The following is a 15,507-nucleotide window of genomic DNA, read 5'->3' on the forward strand; positions in this document are numbered from 1 at the left end:
TCAGAATTTGAATTAAAGATTAGGAGATCTTAAAAGATGTTTTGAATGGAAAAACTTACGAACATAGTGAATAATAGTTAATATTCAAGCTGTTCATTTGACAAACCATCAACATTTTTCTTGCCAAGGAAAAGAAAATGGAGACCATAAACCTATTTCATGAGAAAACATTTCCCCATTAGATGAGAAAATGTCCCCTTAAACTTAAATACTGAAACTAAGAAGGGAAATTAAAAAGGAGATGAAATTACAATTTCGGTATCATGCCCAGCAGGAAAATGTGCAATATCATAATCTAAGTTGCATGCTTTGACTGTGTCACAATAGCGGGTTGCATCATATCTGACTCCAAAGAGTATATTGTTGCGAACATTGTCATTCAAGATCCATGGTTGTTGAGGTGCATAAGCCACTGGCTTCTCTGTGAAATAAACTCCATGCAAACACTATACACAAACCAGGAGAAACAAATCAGGCAATTGAGAAGTCTTCATAGCTACTAGTTTCTGATTGAAACTCCAGAAAATGAACTTCTTTACAGAAAAGTTTGTATTCCAGAAATAGAGTATGTTACAAAAGGATTGGAATTACACCAATCAAATGGGAAAGACAAGGCGAACCACAACTCCATGATACATAAAGCGAACAAGGAGGAGCATAATGCAGTGTTCACATTTCTGTGTATGAGTGAAAGTGAAAATTGAAAAGCAGAGAACTGCAATGTGTGCAACAATCTCAGCCTCTCCATTGGGACCTCCATGGGGCAGCCTGTGATGCACCTGGGTTGTTTGTCTAAGAAACGATGCCTAAATGAGAGTTTATTTAGTGAACTGAGCAAAGAAGTGTGGAAGTGTCAAAACAAGAGTGAGAGAAAAGGATTTGACCTCTTGTATGACCGTTTGTAAAAGAGAGTGATAAGTTACAAATGAATATAGCTATGAGACTCCAGGAAGTACGTGCATGAAGAGGTATGTACTCCTTGTTTGCAAAAGTGTAGGATGGTGGAAGCTCTACCAACATGTTGTCGAGAAGCTGTGGAACTGTAATGGGAGTGTAGAGAGAGCGAAGGAGTAAGGGAGCGCAAGAAGTGGGAGTGTACATGAGAGAAGTGGGAGAGTACATGAGAGAAATGGAGTCAGAGAGAGAAAAAACACAAACATCCAGCCAACAAACCACCACCCCCCAAAACCAACCCCACCCCACCCCAGTTCCCTCTGCTTCTGCTATACTGGAACCCCCTCCTCCCTCCCCTTCCGCCTCTCCAAGCCATTCCCGCCGCCCTCTGGCCACCCCTGACCTAGAGTGGAGGCAACCAGCCAACTCAGGCCGTCGTTTGATCCATCGTTTTACGGAGCCAGTAGAGATGACCATCGCTGCCTCTCCGGTGCGGGCTCTCCCTCCAGAATCATCAGGTGCCCCCCCACCCCCCTGGATGCTAGGGCAGCCAGTTGACTACAACTTTTCCCCGATGCCTTCCTATCGAAGGAGTTGGTATGTTCGAGGAGACAGTGGCTCCCATTCGCATATGTGTGGTGTTATATCACTGTAGACCGTCCAGCCCAAAAAGTGGTGTGATGATCATCTCCTTCCCACTGACTGCAGCACAGGAGACGGATTGGAGCACGGAGTCAGTGTCCACCGGTATTCAGAGGCTAGAGCTCTCGCACCATTTGCATGACCTGCGTATAACATGTGCTTACCCAACTCTGGCCTTTGGCTCGGACCTTAGAGATGAGGCAGGGGAGATGGTGTCCTCCAACTTGGAGGTGCTGCTTTTTGTGTTCCTTCATGTTTCAGTGGAAGTACCCCTCCCCCCCTTGTACAGATACCTACCAACAGAGTGGCTCCACATGGAGGCTAGAATTCGTGCCCATCTAGTGCGGCTTCGCCTCAGGACCAATAGTGATTACTCTCCATCGAAACCCACGCCCAAGACTCTTCGAGTGGAGGGCAGTTCAGATAGTTCCACTTCCCACCGATCTTAGTTATGTAGATTGGCTCGTGGAACATCCAGGCTTTGGTGGGCCCACGGTGCTTTCAGAGGCATGGCGTCCTTAGAGAGGCACTCCACAGAGCTGCAGTTGGTGGACCCATTGACATTCTCTTCATTCAGGAGCACCATCTTTCAAAGGGACATACCCGCCCACGAGAAGATCTTGCAAGGCAGGATTCACACCTTGACATTCTCTTCATTTAGGACCCATTGACATTCTCTTCATTCAGGAGCACCATCTTTCAAAGGGACATACACGCCCACGAGAAGATCTTGCAAGGCAGGATTCACACCTTTTGGTCCCATTCTTTTGGCCCCCCCAGAACACAAGCTGGAATATGCATTTCCGTTAGTGAGCAGCTACTGCTGGTAGTGGTCGACTCAAGCACCATTGTCACTCGACGAGCTCAATGGATGACCATCAGGATTGGAGAGGACTATGTGGGCTTATAGAATGTATATGCGCCGAACGCGGTAGCAGCCAGGGCCGCCTTCTGGAGTACAGTTCGTAAGTCCCTGCCGTAGGTGGATTTCTGGTGTATGAGTGGGGATTTCAACATGCTAGAGTCGGCAAAGAAATGACTCGGAGGTGGCATGGCTACAATATCTGGTATAAAATACTCAGCTTGGGAGGAGTTGATTTTAGCTCTCAGGGGATAGGACCCTTGGCATCTTCCAGAGTTTAAATGCAACCCCCAACAGTTTGTGTTTCTCTAGATCCGACAAGAGGTGTACTTGTTAGAAGTCATCTCCTGTCTTAATCAGACACCAGGGCCTCTGTTGTGGGTGTGCCCGCCTTGTATAGGTGTTTTATCATTTTTCCTCACTCCCCGTATTTTTTCCCCATTTTTCCCCATTTTTCCCCATTTTTCCTTGGTGTGGGTGGATGCCACATGTTGGCAGGAGCCTCTGATGTTGGCCGACTGCACTCATTCAGTTTTTCTCGAGATCTTGTGTATAGAGAAGTGTTTACACACCTCTCTCTCTGTCTTTCTTGTGCTGTCTATTTTCTGCACTCTAGTTGCTCTTGTGGTCTCAAGTTTGGTTATCATTTCCGCTGCGTATTTTGACATGGTATCAGAGCCCTAGGCTCTTGATAGATCTTGGGAGTTTTCTGAGCAAGAGGGGGATAGTTAAGTTGCTGATTGGTGGACTTTTTTGGACTGTTCGGGAAGAGAAGTTGCAAGAGGAAGGCGGGCTAAGGTGCTGGACAGCCACTTGCAGGTTTAGTTTTTTTTTCCCACCCACCCACCCTTTTTCAGTTAAATCCCCGTGATGGTAGATTTGTTAGAGATGGCTAAGAAGCACGTGAAGATCCCGACTCTCCCCACGTTCCCAGTGGACCGTCAGTTGGACGGGAACAATTACGGCATCTGGAAGGTTATGATGGAGTCTATGCTGGAGTCATATGACCTTGCTGATTTCATCGTCATCGGGGTTGCATGGCCAGAAGTAGAGCAAGGGGAGTTACTGTCGATGAAGAAGGACCGAGAGGCACAGGCACAGATGTGGGATCGTGTTAACGCTAGGGTCCGGTCATTTATTTTCCTCAATTGCACACCACAAGTGACCAATCACGTAAAGCACATGACGCTGGCCAGAGGCATATGGCAGCACTTGGCTTCTCTTTATAACAGGGTATCACCCATGAAGAGGATCTCCTTGGAAGTGCAGATGCGGGTTATGAACCCTGCAAAGTCATCGACGATGCGGTAGCACATTAACAAGCTGCAGGCCCTTCAGCAGGAAGTCCTCCAGGTTGGGAAGGAGATATCATCTGAAGACATGGCCATTACTTTGCTGTCCCACTTGCCTGCTCAGTATTCTGCTTTCTACTCCTCTTTGATTACGAGTGGCAGGCTCAGCACCATTACGTGGGAGGAGCTTGTGCCAATGGTCTTGGACCAGGAGGAACGTTTCACGAACCCTCCTCACAGCGGAGGTTCGGAGGCCTTAACTGGCCAACGGTTGAAAGGCCGGAATAACAAGAAGGGCAAAGGGAAGGCTTCACCGGAGAAGTCTTCTGAGAAGAAGCCCGACTCAGAACGAGAGAAGCTGAAGGCCGAACAATCCTGCAATGATTGTGGCGAGAAAGGCCACTATTGGAGGAAGTGTCCTAAGCGGACTGGGAAGAGTGCTGATTCTTCAGCCTCAACTGCAAAGACTCCTGCATTTGTGCACTTAGAGATGATGGACTCCAATGCTTCATCGTCTTCGAGCGAGGAGGCAGTTGGCTTCACTGCGAAGGATACCCAGGAGTGGATTCTTGACAGTGGTGCTTCCAGGCACATGACTCCATCCCGTGACTTTTTTTTGGATCTGAAACGGCAGTCAGGTCACATTTTTATTGGCGACAACTCCACTATTCCGATACACAGTGAGGGCCGGATGGAGATTATTCCCGACGGCAAGGGGGGCAAGCATGCTTCCCGTGTTCTTTATGTCCCTGCTCTGGGTTTTCATCTTCTGTCAGTGCATGAAGTATGCGAGACTGGCTTTCGGGTGGAATTTGAGGAGCATTCGGTTGCTCTACGGGACCGTGAGACTAGCCAGGTTGTTTGGGAAGGCGGTGTGGAGAATGGTATCTACAAGCTCTCTGCACTCTCCTCGTTGACAGGTTCTCAGGTCGGAGATTTGTGGCACTTTCGTTTTGGCCACTTAAATGTGGATGCACTACGGCGAGCTTTTCGAGACCTGATGGTGGTTGGCTTGCCAGATGTTGGCAGTAGGCAAGGACGTTGCAGTTCTTGCATACGTGGTAAGCAGCACAAGGAATCCTTTCCGAAGCAGGCTTCTAGGCGGCGGGCTTCGAAACCGTTGGAGTTAATTCACACTGACTTGTGTGGACCTCAGCAGACACCATCATTGGGAGGATCTCTCTATTTTATGTTGCTTGTTGATGAGTGTACCAGATTCATGTGGGTCTACTTTCTTTCACAGAAGGACCAAGCTTTTGCACCGTTCAAGGATTGGCAAGTGATGGTGGAGAAAGAGTCTGAATTGCACGTAAAGACTCTCCGGGCTGACAAAGGAGGTGAATTCTCCTCGACTGTATTTCTCAGATTTTGTGCAGACCATGGCATCAAGAGGGAACTGGCCAATACGCGATCGCCTTCGGAGAATGGAGTTGTAGAACGCAAGAACAGGACTGTGGTGGAGATGGCGAGGACCATGCTGAAGCATCGTGATCTTCCTCGTCCACTTTAGGGGGAGGCTGTGGCAACGGCTGTCCATACCCTCAACCGATCTCCGACGACTTCAGTACCTAACATGACTCCGTTTGAGGCATACTTTGGCAGGAAACCTGATGTCTCGCACTTCCGTGTTTTTGGGAGTGATGCGTATGTTCATATTCCGAAGAAGCAGATGGGGAAGCTTGACTCCAAGTCCCGCAAGCTTATATTTGTGGGGTATAATTCTCTTTCCAAGGGATACAGATTGTATGATCCAGACAAGAATGAGATTGTTGTCAACCGGGATGTGGTCTTTGATGAGCATGTTCCAGTATCCACTGTCGAGGAGCCGCCACTTCTTGGAGATCCAAAGGAGTCTGATGATGATTCCCATACCATTGCTCCAGTTGATCACCCTCAGTCAACACAGGAGGTTGAGCCCGCAGCTGGAGTAGAGCCCCCGCAACAGCAGGAGGCTCCACAATCTGTTCGAGTGTGCAGGTGGTTGTTGGACACCCTTCGGGAGTCAGGTGTCACGGAGTTACCCTCCGAGTGAACCACAGAGGACGGCCGTCGAAGATCACACAGAGTCCAAGACAAAAGCAATACAGCGGAGCTTCTTCAGGTAAACTATGCTCTGATGTCTCGCATTATGCGGGACAAGGAGCCCACTTCCGTCAAGGAAGTCCTTTCACAGGATACTTGGAGGAAAGCCATGCAGGTGGAACTTGATGCCATCGAGAAGAACAACACATGGGAGTTGGTACCGAGGCCGTCGAAACGGTCAGTCATTGGTGTCAAATATGCGTCTTTAAGACCAAATATGCGTCAGATGGGTCGGTGGACAAACACAAAGCTAGATTTGTGGCTAAAGGTTATGCTCAGCGGCGGCCAGGCATCGACTACGAGAATACCTTTGCACCGACAGCACGGATATCCACGATTCGGACCGTTATTGCCCTTGCTTCTTCTTAGAGGTGGCCCGTGTATCAAATGGATGTCAAATCTCCGTTCCTTAATGGTGACCTACAGGAGGAGGTGTATGTTGAGCAGCCTCCAGGCTTTGTTGTTCCAGGATCAGAAGGGAAGGTTTACAGGTTACGTAAGGCCTTGTATGGTCTTAAGCAGGCTCCCAGGGCTTGGAATCAGAAGATTGATTCCTTCTTTGTTCGGACTGGATTTCAGAGATCGGTTGCAGATCCTAACCTATATCTCTTTTGGAAACGCGGCATGGTTACGATTATCATCCTTTATGTGGATGATCTCATTCTCATCGGCGGTCATGTGGAGCACATTGGTGTGATGAAGGCAGCCTTATCAAAGGAGTTTGAGATGACCGACTTAGGCTTACTCCACTTCTTTTTGGGATTGGAGATCTGGCAGACCCAGAGGGGGTTTTTTGTCTCTTAGCAGCGGTATGTTCATGAGTTGCTTGAGGCCTTTGGGACGGAGAACTGCAAGCCTATTACTTTGCCGATGGACCCAAACACAAAGTTAACCGTTAATGATCCTTGTGAGCCAGTCGATGCCTCGCAATACCGGAAGTTGGTTGGTTCATTGATCTGGTTGCTGGACACCAGATTGGACTTGAGCTTCTCCGTGGGGCTGTTGAGCTCTTTTATGCAGACACCATTGAAGTCTCATTGGGACGCAGGATTGTGGATCTTGCGGTATCTACAGAGTACGAAGGATCTAGGACTCTTTTGCACAGGAGGGGATGGAGTCAGACTCCAAGGTTGGAGTGACTCAGATTGGGGAGGAGATCCAGACACGAGGAGATCTACTTCAGGATACAGTTTTACCCTTGGCTTAGGAGCAGTTTCTTGGAGCAGTAAGCGGCAGCCAACTATTGCCCTATCTTCGACAGAGGCAGCGTACCGGGCTGCTTGTGGTGCTGATTGCGAGGTTGTGTGGTTGCGGAGGCTACTAGGCGAGATTGGGTTTCCACCGAAGGAGCCCACAGTCATCCAGTGTGATAACCAGAGTTGTATAGCTATTGCTCGGAACCCGGTCTTCCATGCCCGGACCAAGCACATAGAGATACAGTATCACTTTGTACGTGAGAAGATCTTGGCTAGTGACATCTTGCTCCTTTATTGTTCGACGAAGGACAATGCGGCGGACCTCTTCACGAAGTCTCTACCTCAGGCTACGCTCAGGCGGCACTCCAGCTCCCTTGGGTTGATTTCACAACCAAGAGCTGAGAGGGGGTGTTAGAAGTCATCTCCTGTCTTAATCAGACACCATGGTCTCTGTTGTGGGTGTGCCCGCCCTGTATAGGTGTTTTATCGTTTTTCCTCACTCCCCGTATTTTTTTCCCATTTTTCCTTGGTGTGGGTGGATGCCACATGCTGGCAGGAGCCTCTGATGCTGGCCGACTGCACTCATTCAATTTTTCTCGGGATCTTGTGTATAGAGAAGAGTTTACACGCCTATCTCTCTGTCTTTCTTGTGCTGTCTATTATCTGCACTCTACTTGCTCTTGTGGTCTCAAGTTTGGTTATCATTTCCGTTGCGTATTTTGACAGTACTGGCCCTAACCTCTCCAGATTAAATCCGTTCTATGTAGATGAGTAGGCTTGTGGTCATGATGGCATGATTGATATTTTGGCATGCACTACTCTCTCCAATCACGCACTGGTTATTCTCTCCCTAGAGGACCCCTAGAGGCAGGACAGACATTTGAGTACCTAGATTCTAGATAGCCTCATCCAAGATTCTAAGATTTGCAACAAGATAGAGGGGATTTGGGAGGCGCTAGATTTTCACTCAGGAGTAGCCGCAGGTGCCTTGGAGAGCATAGCAACCTATTATAGCAGGCAACACAAAGCAGATTGGCTGGCTTCCAAGAGCAGGCGAGAAGCATTCGAAGGGGCCTGGCTTCTATACAACGGCTTCAAGAGAGTGCACCAAATAGCCCATGGATTGAGATTCAGCTAGCTGCCGCCCGTACAAAGCTCAATTCCTTAGAGGAGTGGAGGGTTGTGTACACATACCATGTAGAGCCCTCTTTTTGGACACAGGTGGGAGATAGGGTCACTGGGGAGTTCTTTGCAATTGCAGGCCCACACAAGCAGAGAGATGGTATCCACATGTTTCAAGGCCAGGATGGATCCATTGTTACAAACCTCCCCCGCCTTCCCATGTGAGAGCCATTGCCACATATTTCTTCAGCTCTCTTCTCACGGGTGCCCCCATATCTATTAGCAGTTATCTCCTGTCTCTGTACATATTACTCAGTAGGGAGTGAGGGGGGGCATTGTTGTGGGTGTGCCCGCCCGCGTGTGAGCTTTCTCCATTTTTCCCCATTGTCCATGTTTTGCTAGTCGTGGGGGGGTTGTATGAGCTGGCCGACTGGTGTTTTCTGTTGGCCAACTCAATTTTTCCTAGCTGACTGGTATTTTTTCCAGTCGTGTCCTTATCTTGCTACTATCGGCCTGTTTTGCAATGGCCGCACCTTTCCTCCACACTAGTTTTGTACTGGATTCGGGTGTATATAGCAGAGTTTATACAGCCTTCTCCTCTCTTGCGTTTCTGTACTTTCTTCTCTCAGTACTTTCTCATTTCTGCTGCCCATTTTGACATGGTATTAGAGCCCCAGGTGGCTTGAACCTTTGGGGACGGTGAGAGCATTCGGGACTGCTGTGTTTGGTGCTAATTGGAGTATTGTTGGGCTGTTCGGGACATGGAGAAGAAGGTAGAAGGCGGCATCACTGTTGGATAGCCACCTTGCATTTATTTGCAGCGTCTTCTTCATATTTTTTTTCCCACTCACCCTCCCTTTACAAGACCATGTAAACCCCCGAGATGGCAGATTTGCTCGAGACGGCAAACATGTGAAGATCCCCACCCTCTCGACATTCCTGGTGGACCGACAGTTGGACGGGAACAACTATGGCATCTGGAAGGTAATGATGGAGTCTATCTTGGAGTCTTATTATTTGGCTGATTTCATTGTGGTTGGAGTTCCAAGGCCAGAGTTGGAGGAGGAGGAGCTTTCACTATCCACTGGGAAAGAGCGGGAGGTTCAGGCACAGTTGTGGGATTGTGTCAATGCCTGTGTTTGTTCTTTCATCTTCCTTAATTGCACACCCCAAGTGATCAACCACATCAAACACATGACACTGGATCGAGGGATTTGGCAGCACTTGGCTTCTTTGTACAATAGGGTATTGCCCATGAAGAGAATTTCCTTGGAAGTGCAAATACGAGTGATGAATCCTGCAAAGTCTTCGACGATGCAAGAGCACATCAACAAACTCCACGCTCTTCAGCAGGAGGTTCTTCAAGAAGGTGGGAAGGAGATATCATCAAAGGACATGGCCATCACCTTGCTGTCTCATCTATCCCCTCAATACTCACCTTTCTATTCTTCTTTGATCACCAGTGGAAGGCTCAGCACCATTACATGGGAGGAGCTTGTGCCAATGGTATTGGACCAGGAAGAGCGGTTTCTGAACCCTCCACAAGGCAGAGATTCTAGGGCTTTGACTGGCTAGCAGTCGAAAGGCCGCAACAACAACAACAACAAGGGCAAAGGAAAGTCTTCACAGGTGAAGCCTTTTGAGAAGAAGCCCGACTCAGAGCGTGATGCTGTGACCATTAGAAGGATAATTATTGGAGGAAATGTCCTCAAGAAAGGTGTTGATTCCTCAACCGCAGCCGCAAAGATTCTAGCTTTTGTGCACTTAGAGATTATGGACACAGAAGCTTCATCTTCTTCGAGCGGGAGGCGGTTGGTCTCACCGTTGGGGATACTCGGAAGTGGATTCTAGACAGTGGTGCTTCCAAGCACATGACTCCGTCCCGAGAGTTGTTACAGGATCCTCGAAGGCAAACAGGTCACATCTTTATAATCCAGTCTCGATTCATAGTGAGGGCAGGTTGGAGATCGTTCCCAATGGCAGAGGAGGGAAGCATTCCTCCCAGGTTCTTAATGCCCCATCTCTTGGCTTTCATCTTTTGTCAGTGCATGAGGTTTGCAAGACTGGCATGTGGGTGGAGTTTGATGAACATTTTGTTGCTATCCAAGACAAAGCAACATGCCAGGTTGTTTGGGAAGGTGGAGTGGAGAATGGGATTTATAGACTCTCAGCACTCTCTTCTCTTACAGGTACTCAGCTCGGTGATTTGTGGCATTTTTGTTGTGGCCACTTGAATGTGCATGCGCTACGGCGGGCTTTTCGGAACCAGATGGTGGATGGCTTGCTAATGTTGGCAACAAGTAGGGACATTGCAGTTCTTGCAATCGTGGGAAGAAACATAGGGAGTCCTTTCTAAAGTAGGCTACTAGGCGGCCGGGCTTCGAAACCACTGGAGTTGGAACACACTGACTTGTGTGGACCTATGCTGTAGACCCCATCTTTGGGAGGTTCTTTGTATTTCATGCTGCTTGTGGATGATTGTAGCAGATTCACATGGGTGTATTTTCTTTCATATAGCAGAACCAAGCCTTTGCTCAGTTCAAGGATTGGTATGTTATGGTGGAAAAGGAGTCTAGATTGCAGGTGAAGATTGTTCGGGCTGACAAAGGAGGGGAGTTTTCTTCTAATGCTTTTGCATTCTATTCAAGTACCAAAGTGGTTGTTGGACACCATTCGGGATTCAGGTGCTACGGAGTATCCCTCCGAGTGGACCACGGAGGATGGACCTCGAAGATCACACAGAGTTTGTGATAAAGGTCAGTGAGAGGAGCTTTTACAGGTGAACTATGCATTGATGTCTAGTATCATTCAAGACAAAGAGCCTACTTCAGTTAAGGAAGCTCTTTCCCAGGAGACTTGGAGGAAAGCCATGCAAGTGGAACTTAAAGCCATCGAGAAGAATAAAACTTGGGAGTTGGTTCCAAGGCCGTCAAAACGGTCAGTCATTGGTGTCAAGTGGGTCTATAAGACCAAGTATACGTCCGATGGATCCGTGGACAAGCACAAGACCAGACTTGTGGCTAAGGGCTATGCTCAGCGACCTGGCATCGACTATGAGGACACTTTTGCACCGACAACTAGAATGACCATGATTCGGACAGTTCTTGCCCTTGCCTCTTCTCAGTAGTGCCGGTGTATCAGATGGATGTGAAATCTGCGTTCCTGAATGGTGACTTGCAGGAGGAGGTGTATGTTGAGCAACCTCCAAGCTTTGAGGTTCTAGGATCAAAAGGTATGGTTTACAGGTTACGGAAGGCGTTGTATGGTCTTAAACAGGCTCTCAGGACTTGGAACCATAAGATTGATTCTTTCTTTCTTAGAAAGGGTTTCCAGAGATCAATTGTGGATCCAAACTTGTATCTCTTTTGGGAATGTGGTACGGTCACCTTGATTATCCTCTTTGTGGATGATCTTATTCTCACTAGTGCTCATATGGAGCACATAGCTGTGACTAAGGCTGCCTTGTCAGAGGAGTTTGAGATGACGGATTTAGGCTTACTCCATTTCTTTTTGGGATTGGAGATTTGACAGACCCAGAGGGGGTTCTTTGTTTCTCAACAGCAGTATGTTCATGAGTTGCTAGAAGCCTTTGTGATGGAGAACTACAAGCCTGTTTCATCTCCGATGTACCTGAATACCAAACTTACAGTACATGATCCTTGTGAGCAAGTTGATGCCTCCTTGTATCGAAAGCTTGTTGGTTCATTGATTTGGTTGCTGAACACTAGATTGGACTTGAGATTTCCAGTGGGGCTATTGAGCTCATTTATGCAGACACCTTTGAAGACTCATTGGGACGCAGGATTGCAGATCTTGCGGTATCTGCAGGGTACGAAGGATCTTGGACTCTTTTATAACACTGGAGGAGGAACAAAGGACCGAGTCAGATTGGGGAGGAGATCTAGACACGAGGAGATCTACTTTAGGATACGGCTTTACCCTTGCTCAGGAGCTATTTCTTGGAGCAGCAAGAGGCAGCCAACTATTGCCTTGTCTTCTACTGAGGCAGAGTATTGGGCTACTTGTGCTGCTTGCGAGGTGGTGTGGTTGTGGAGGTTACTTGGTGAGATGGGGTTTCCATAGACGGCACCCACGATCATCCAGTGCGACCACCAGAGCTGTATTGCTATTGCTCGGAACCCGGTCTTCGATGCCCGGACCAAGCACATAGAGATACAATATCACTTTGTTCGTGAGAAGATTTTGGCAGGTGACATCTTGCTCGACGGAGGACAATGCGGCAGACCTCTTCACGAAGCCTCTACCTCAGCAGATGCTCTGTCAGCACTCCAACTCACTGGGGTTGGTTCCACATCCAGGAGCTGAGATGGGGTGTTAGCAGTCATCTCCTGTTTGTACATATTACTCAATAGGGAGTGAGGGCCATTGTTGTGGGTGTGCTCGCCCGTGTGTGAGCTTTCTCCATTTTTTCCCATTGTCCATGTTTTCTCCTAGTTTTGCTAGTCACGGGGGGCTGTATGAGCTGGCCGACTGGTATACCTGCTGGCCGACTTGTATTCTCTTGGCTAACTGTTGTTTTTTGCTGGCCGACTCATTTTTTGCTGGCCGACTGGTATTTTTTCAAGGCGTGTGCTTCTCTTGTTGCTGTCGGCCTGTTTTGCAATGGCCGACCACCAGCCCAGGTGGTATATATACCACACCTTCCCCCCACACTAGTTTTGTACTGGATTTATGTGTATATAGCAGAGTTTATACAGCCTTCTCCTCTCTTGCATTTTTGTACTTTCTGCTCTTAGTACTTTGTCTTAGTTCCGATGCCCATTTTGACAGTATCCTCACAAGTGTTGGATGCGCATGAGCGGGTTTGGAGGCATACGAGAGGGGTGGTCCCTCACGCTCTTCGAACCTTCCTCCTGTTGCTTGTGGTAGTTGGGCTACTTGCAAGCTAGCTGATTGATGGATTTGTTTTCATTCAAAGTTTTTGGAAGAAACCGTGGTGCATGGCTGGGCCAATCTACCCGTTCAATGTACTTGTATAATAGTACTCCCTTAAGGCAATAGAATTTACCTTTGGGCGCTCGGGCGGGCGGGGGGGGATTCATAAACATGCTTCCGCAAGCACCCGTGCTACATTGGTACCAGAGTGTCAGCTTTTGATAGAAGAAAGGTTACAATTTTGTTTCTCTCATAAGGGCTTGGAGATCCATCACGAAGAACTCCATCATCATCAGCGTTTTCACTCAAGTTTGCATTTTTTCATCAGGGCTGCATTTTTCAAATTCTATACCGGATAGCTCTTGTGTGTGCAAGTGGCACTCAACCATAGGGCGAGAAAGAGGGACAAACACCGATCTTGTGGTCCCTAATGTTGTGTCATCACTACAGTTTTGTGAAGAGTTTTCATGTGGATGCCCTGCTATTTTATATCAGACATGTGTTTCTTGATTCATGGCTATGTATATGGTAAACTAACCATGCTTGATGAAGAATCCAGTCTTTAATTAGTGTAAGCACAATTCCATCTTGTGACACATTCAGCATCCATCACATCATAGATAGACATGTTCCAATACATCTATCATAAATATCAAGAACATATACATCCTGTAAACACCAAAAGACAACCTTGCACATGACAACACTAGGGGCTGACGTTGGGCTAGCCCCTTGTACAAGATGCGGGTGTCTGGGAGTCCGTACTCCACCAGCAACACCAGATTTATCCAAATCAATGTATTACAGAAAAAGAAGACAAACCCTTGGTCACAAACCTAGGGCAAAGCAGTCAACAACCGCTCTCTTGATTGCTTCAGGGCAGCTGTCAGGCCCACCTGAGTGCTAGTACGTGATCAAACTCTCTAGCTTAAAGCTGTCTACACAGCGGTTCGCACAACCAACTATGTTTCAAGCTCTCTGGCCACCCATGGGTTCCACCAAGTCACACACACCGGTTTTATTCAAGTCAATGTTGATATCTTCGCTGTTTCCATCATGGGAGACAACCTGTAAACTGTCCAAAACAGTCCCTGACAGCCCACTGGCCAAATCGTTTAGCAACCAGTTAAGTAGTGTAGTTGCCAGGCAAATCCTGTATCTACTCCGGCCAATGAAACTCTTGATACCCAACCCTGTACTATGCTAAAAACAGTTCGGCCAACCCATAGAGGAGGAGAAAGTGTCAACCAGCCCTGTATAAGCCTCCTATGCACTCAGCCAGCCGCAAAAAGGTAAGAAATACCTATCGACCAGCTCTGAGAAACTCTGTGAGGAGCAAACCCACCAGCAATTAATAGGCAGAAGAAAGAGTCGACCAGCCCTGCAGCACCCTGTGTGCAGCACCCTCCAGGTGAAGTCGTCATGCCAAAAACCTACCCTAGAAGTCTGTATAATCACACGTGTGTGGCCTACCTTGTCCAGCACACCAGGGTTGCCTAGAAAAGCAACTCATGGGCTTCAAAATAGCTCCCCAGTCCCTTTTAGCAACTCGTGGGTTTCTGGCCATGTGCCTGGGTGCCCATATTGACATTTGGCCACAACGCATTAAAATATGTCTAGCTCTGGTGTGTACAATTTATAACTTGTCCGCCCAACTTTTAAGTGAGTGTGACCCTGTAACCATAAACCTTAGTACACAGGGCTATAATAAGATGTGCACACTTACCACCTACAAAACACATAAGACCACCATGTAAGTCCCAAACAGGTGTGCACAGGGTGTCTAGGCATCCCCGATGCCCGTGGACATTTTTTTTTTCTGAGAAAAAGATCCTTCAATTAGTTAATGAAAAACAACCACAAAGGGCTAAGCACAACCACAACGGGCTAGATACAAACTCGCCTCATATAAGGGTGGTAAACAGGTGATCATAAGGGGAAGAGATGCTTCTCCTTCGGCTGGCCGCTCTGAGGAGAAGGCTATCGCATACAGGGGGAGGGGGGGGGGGGAAACAACCACACAGGTGGTCTATAATGCTAGATGGGATCACCGCCTCTATATCTATGAGGAAAGGGCTGGACCTCCAGAGCTTCAAGAAGACTTCCCGCCGCTTCCGCATGCGGTCAGAATCTCCTTGAAGCTTCCCCCAGGGATCACGGAGGGTGTGAATAATATAGAGCCATATGCTCCTAATAGTTGCAGCCGGCGGAGTGTGTACCCTCGATGGCCTCGTTGCATCTAGCACACCAAATGTGCTAGGTTGCGATGCTACTGCAAATCTCCCATCTCTGGCATGAGCCTGGCCGCCAGTCACGTGTAGGAGGTGCTGTGACTGGTACTGCTGCAATACGATGGTGAGAGACCTGAGGGCTAGCCCTCCCCCATCCTCCTCATAAGCCCTGATCACTCCACCCTGTGGGGCCCAAGCGACAATGCCCCAAGTGATGATCCGGGTCGATGCCCTGTCAATAGCGAAGATGCGGAGAATCCGCTGCCAGATCTGCTGAGCCTTCGGGCAAT

The 15,507-nt window shown here is 48.2% G+C and overlaps 1 protein-coding gene across 1 annotated transcript in view; it reads right to left on the reverse strand.

The window, feature by feature from the left end:
* The window catches only part of LOC147620201 (uncharacterized), a 75,565-nt gene that overhangs the window by 16,133 nt on the left and 43,925 nt on the right, over positions 1-15,507 (reverse strand). Inside the window, exon 10 of the mRNA XM_086772399.1 lies at positions 252-446. Within this exon, the coding sequence (XP_086628525.1) occupies positions 252-446 (195 nt within the window). The remainder of the gene's footprint in view (positions 1-251; positions 447-15,507) is intronic.

This window comes from Cibotium barometz, chromosome 32, assembly GCF_041138505.1.
Source record: "Cibotium barometz isolate CiBa-2024 chromosome 32, ASM4113850v1, whole genome shotgun sequence".
NCBI classification, from domain to species: domain Eukaryota; kingdom Viridiplantae; phylum Streptophyta; class Polypodiopsida; order Cyatheales; family Cibotiaceae; genus Cibotium; species Cibotium barometz.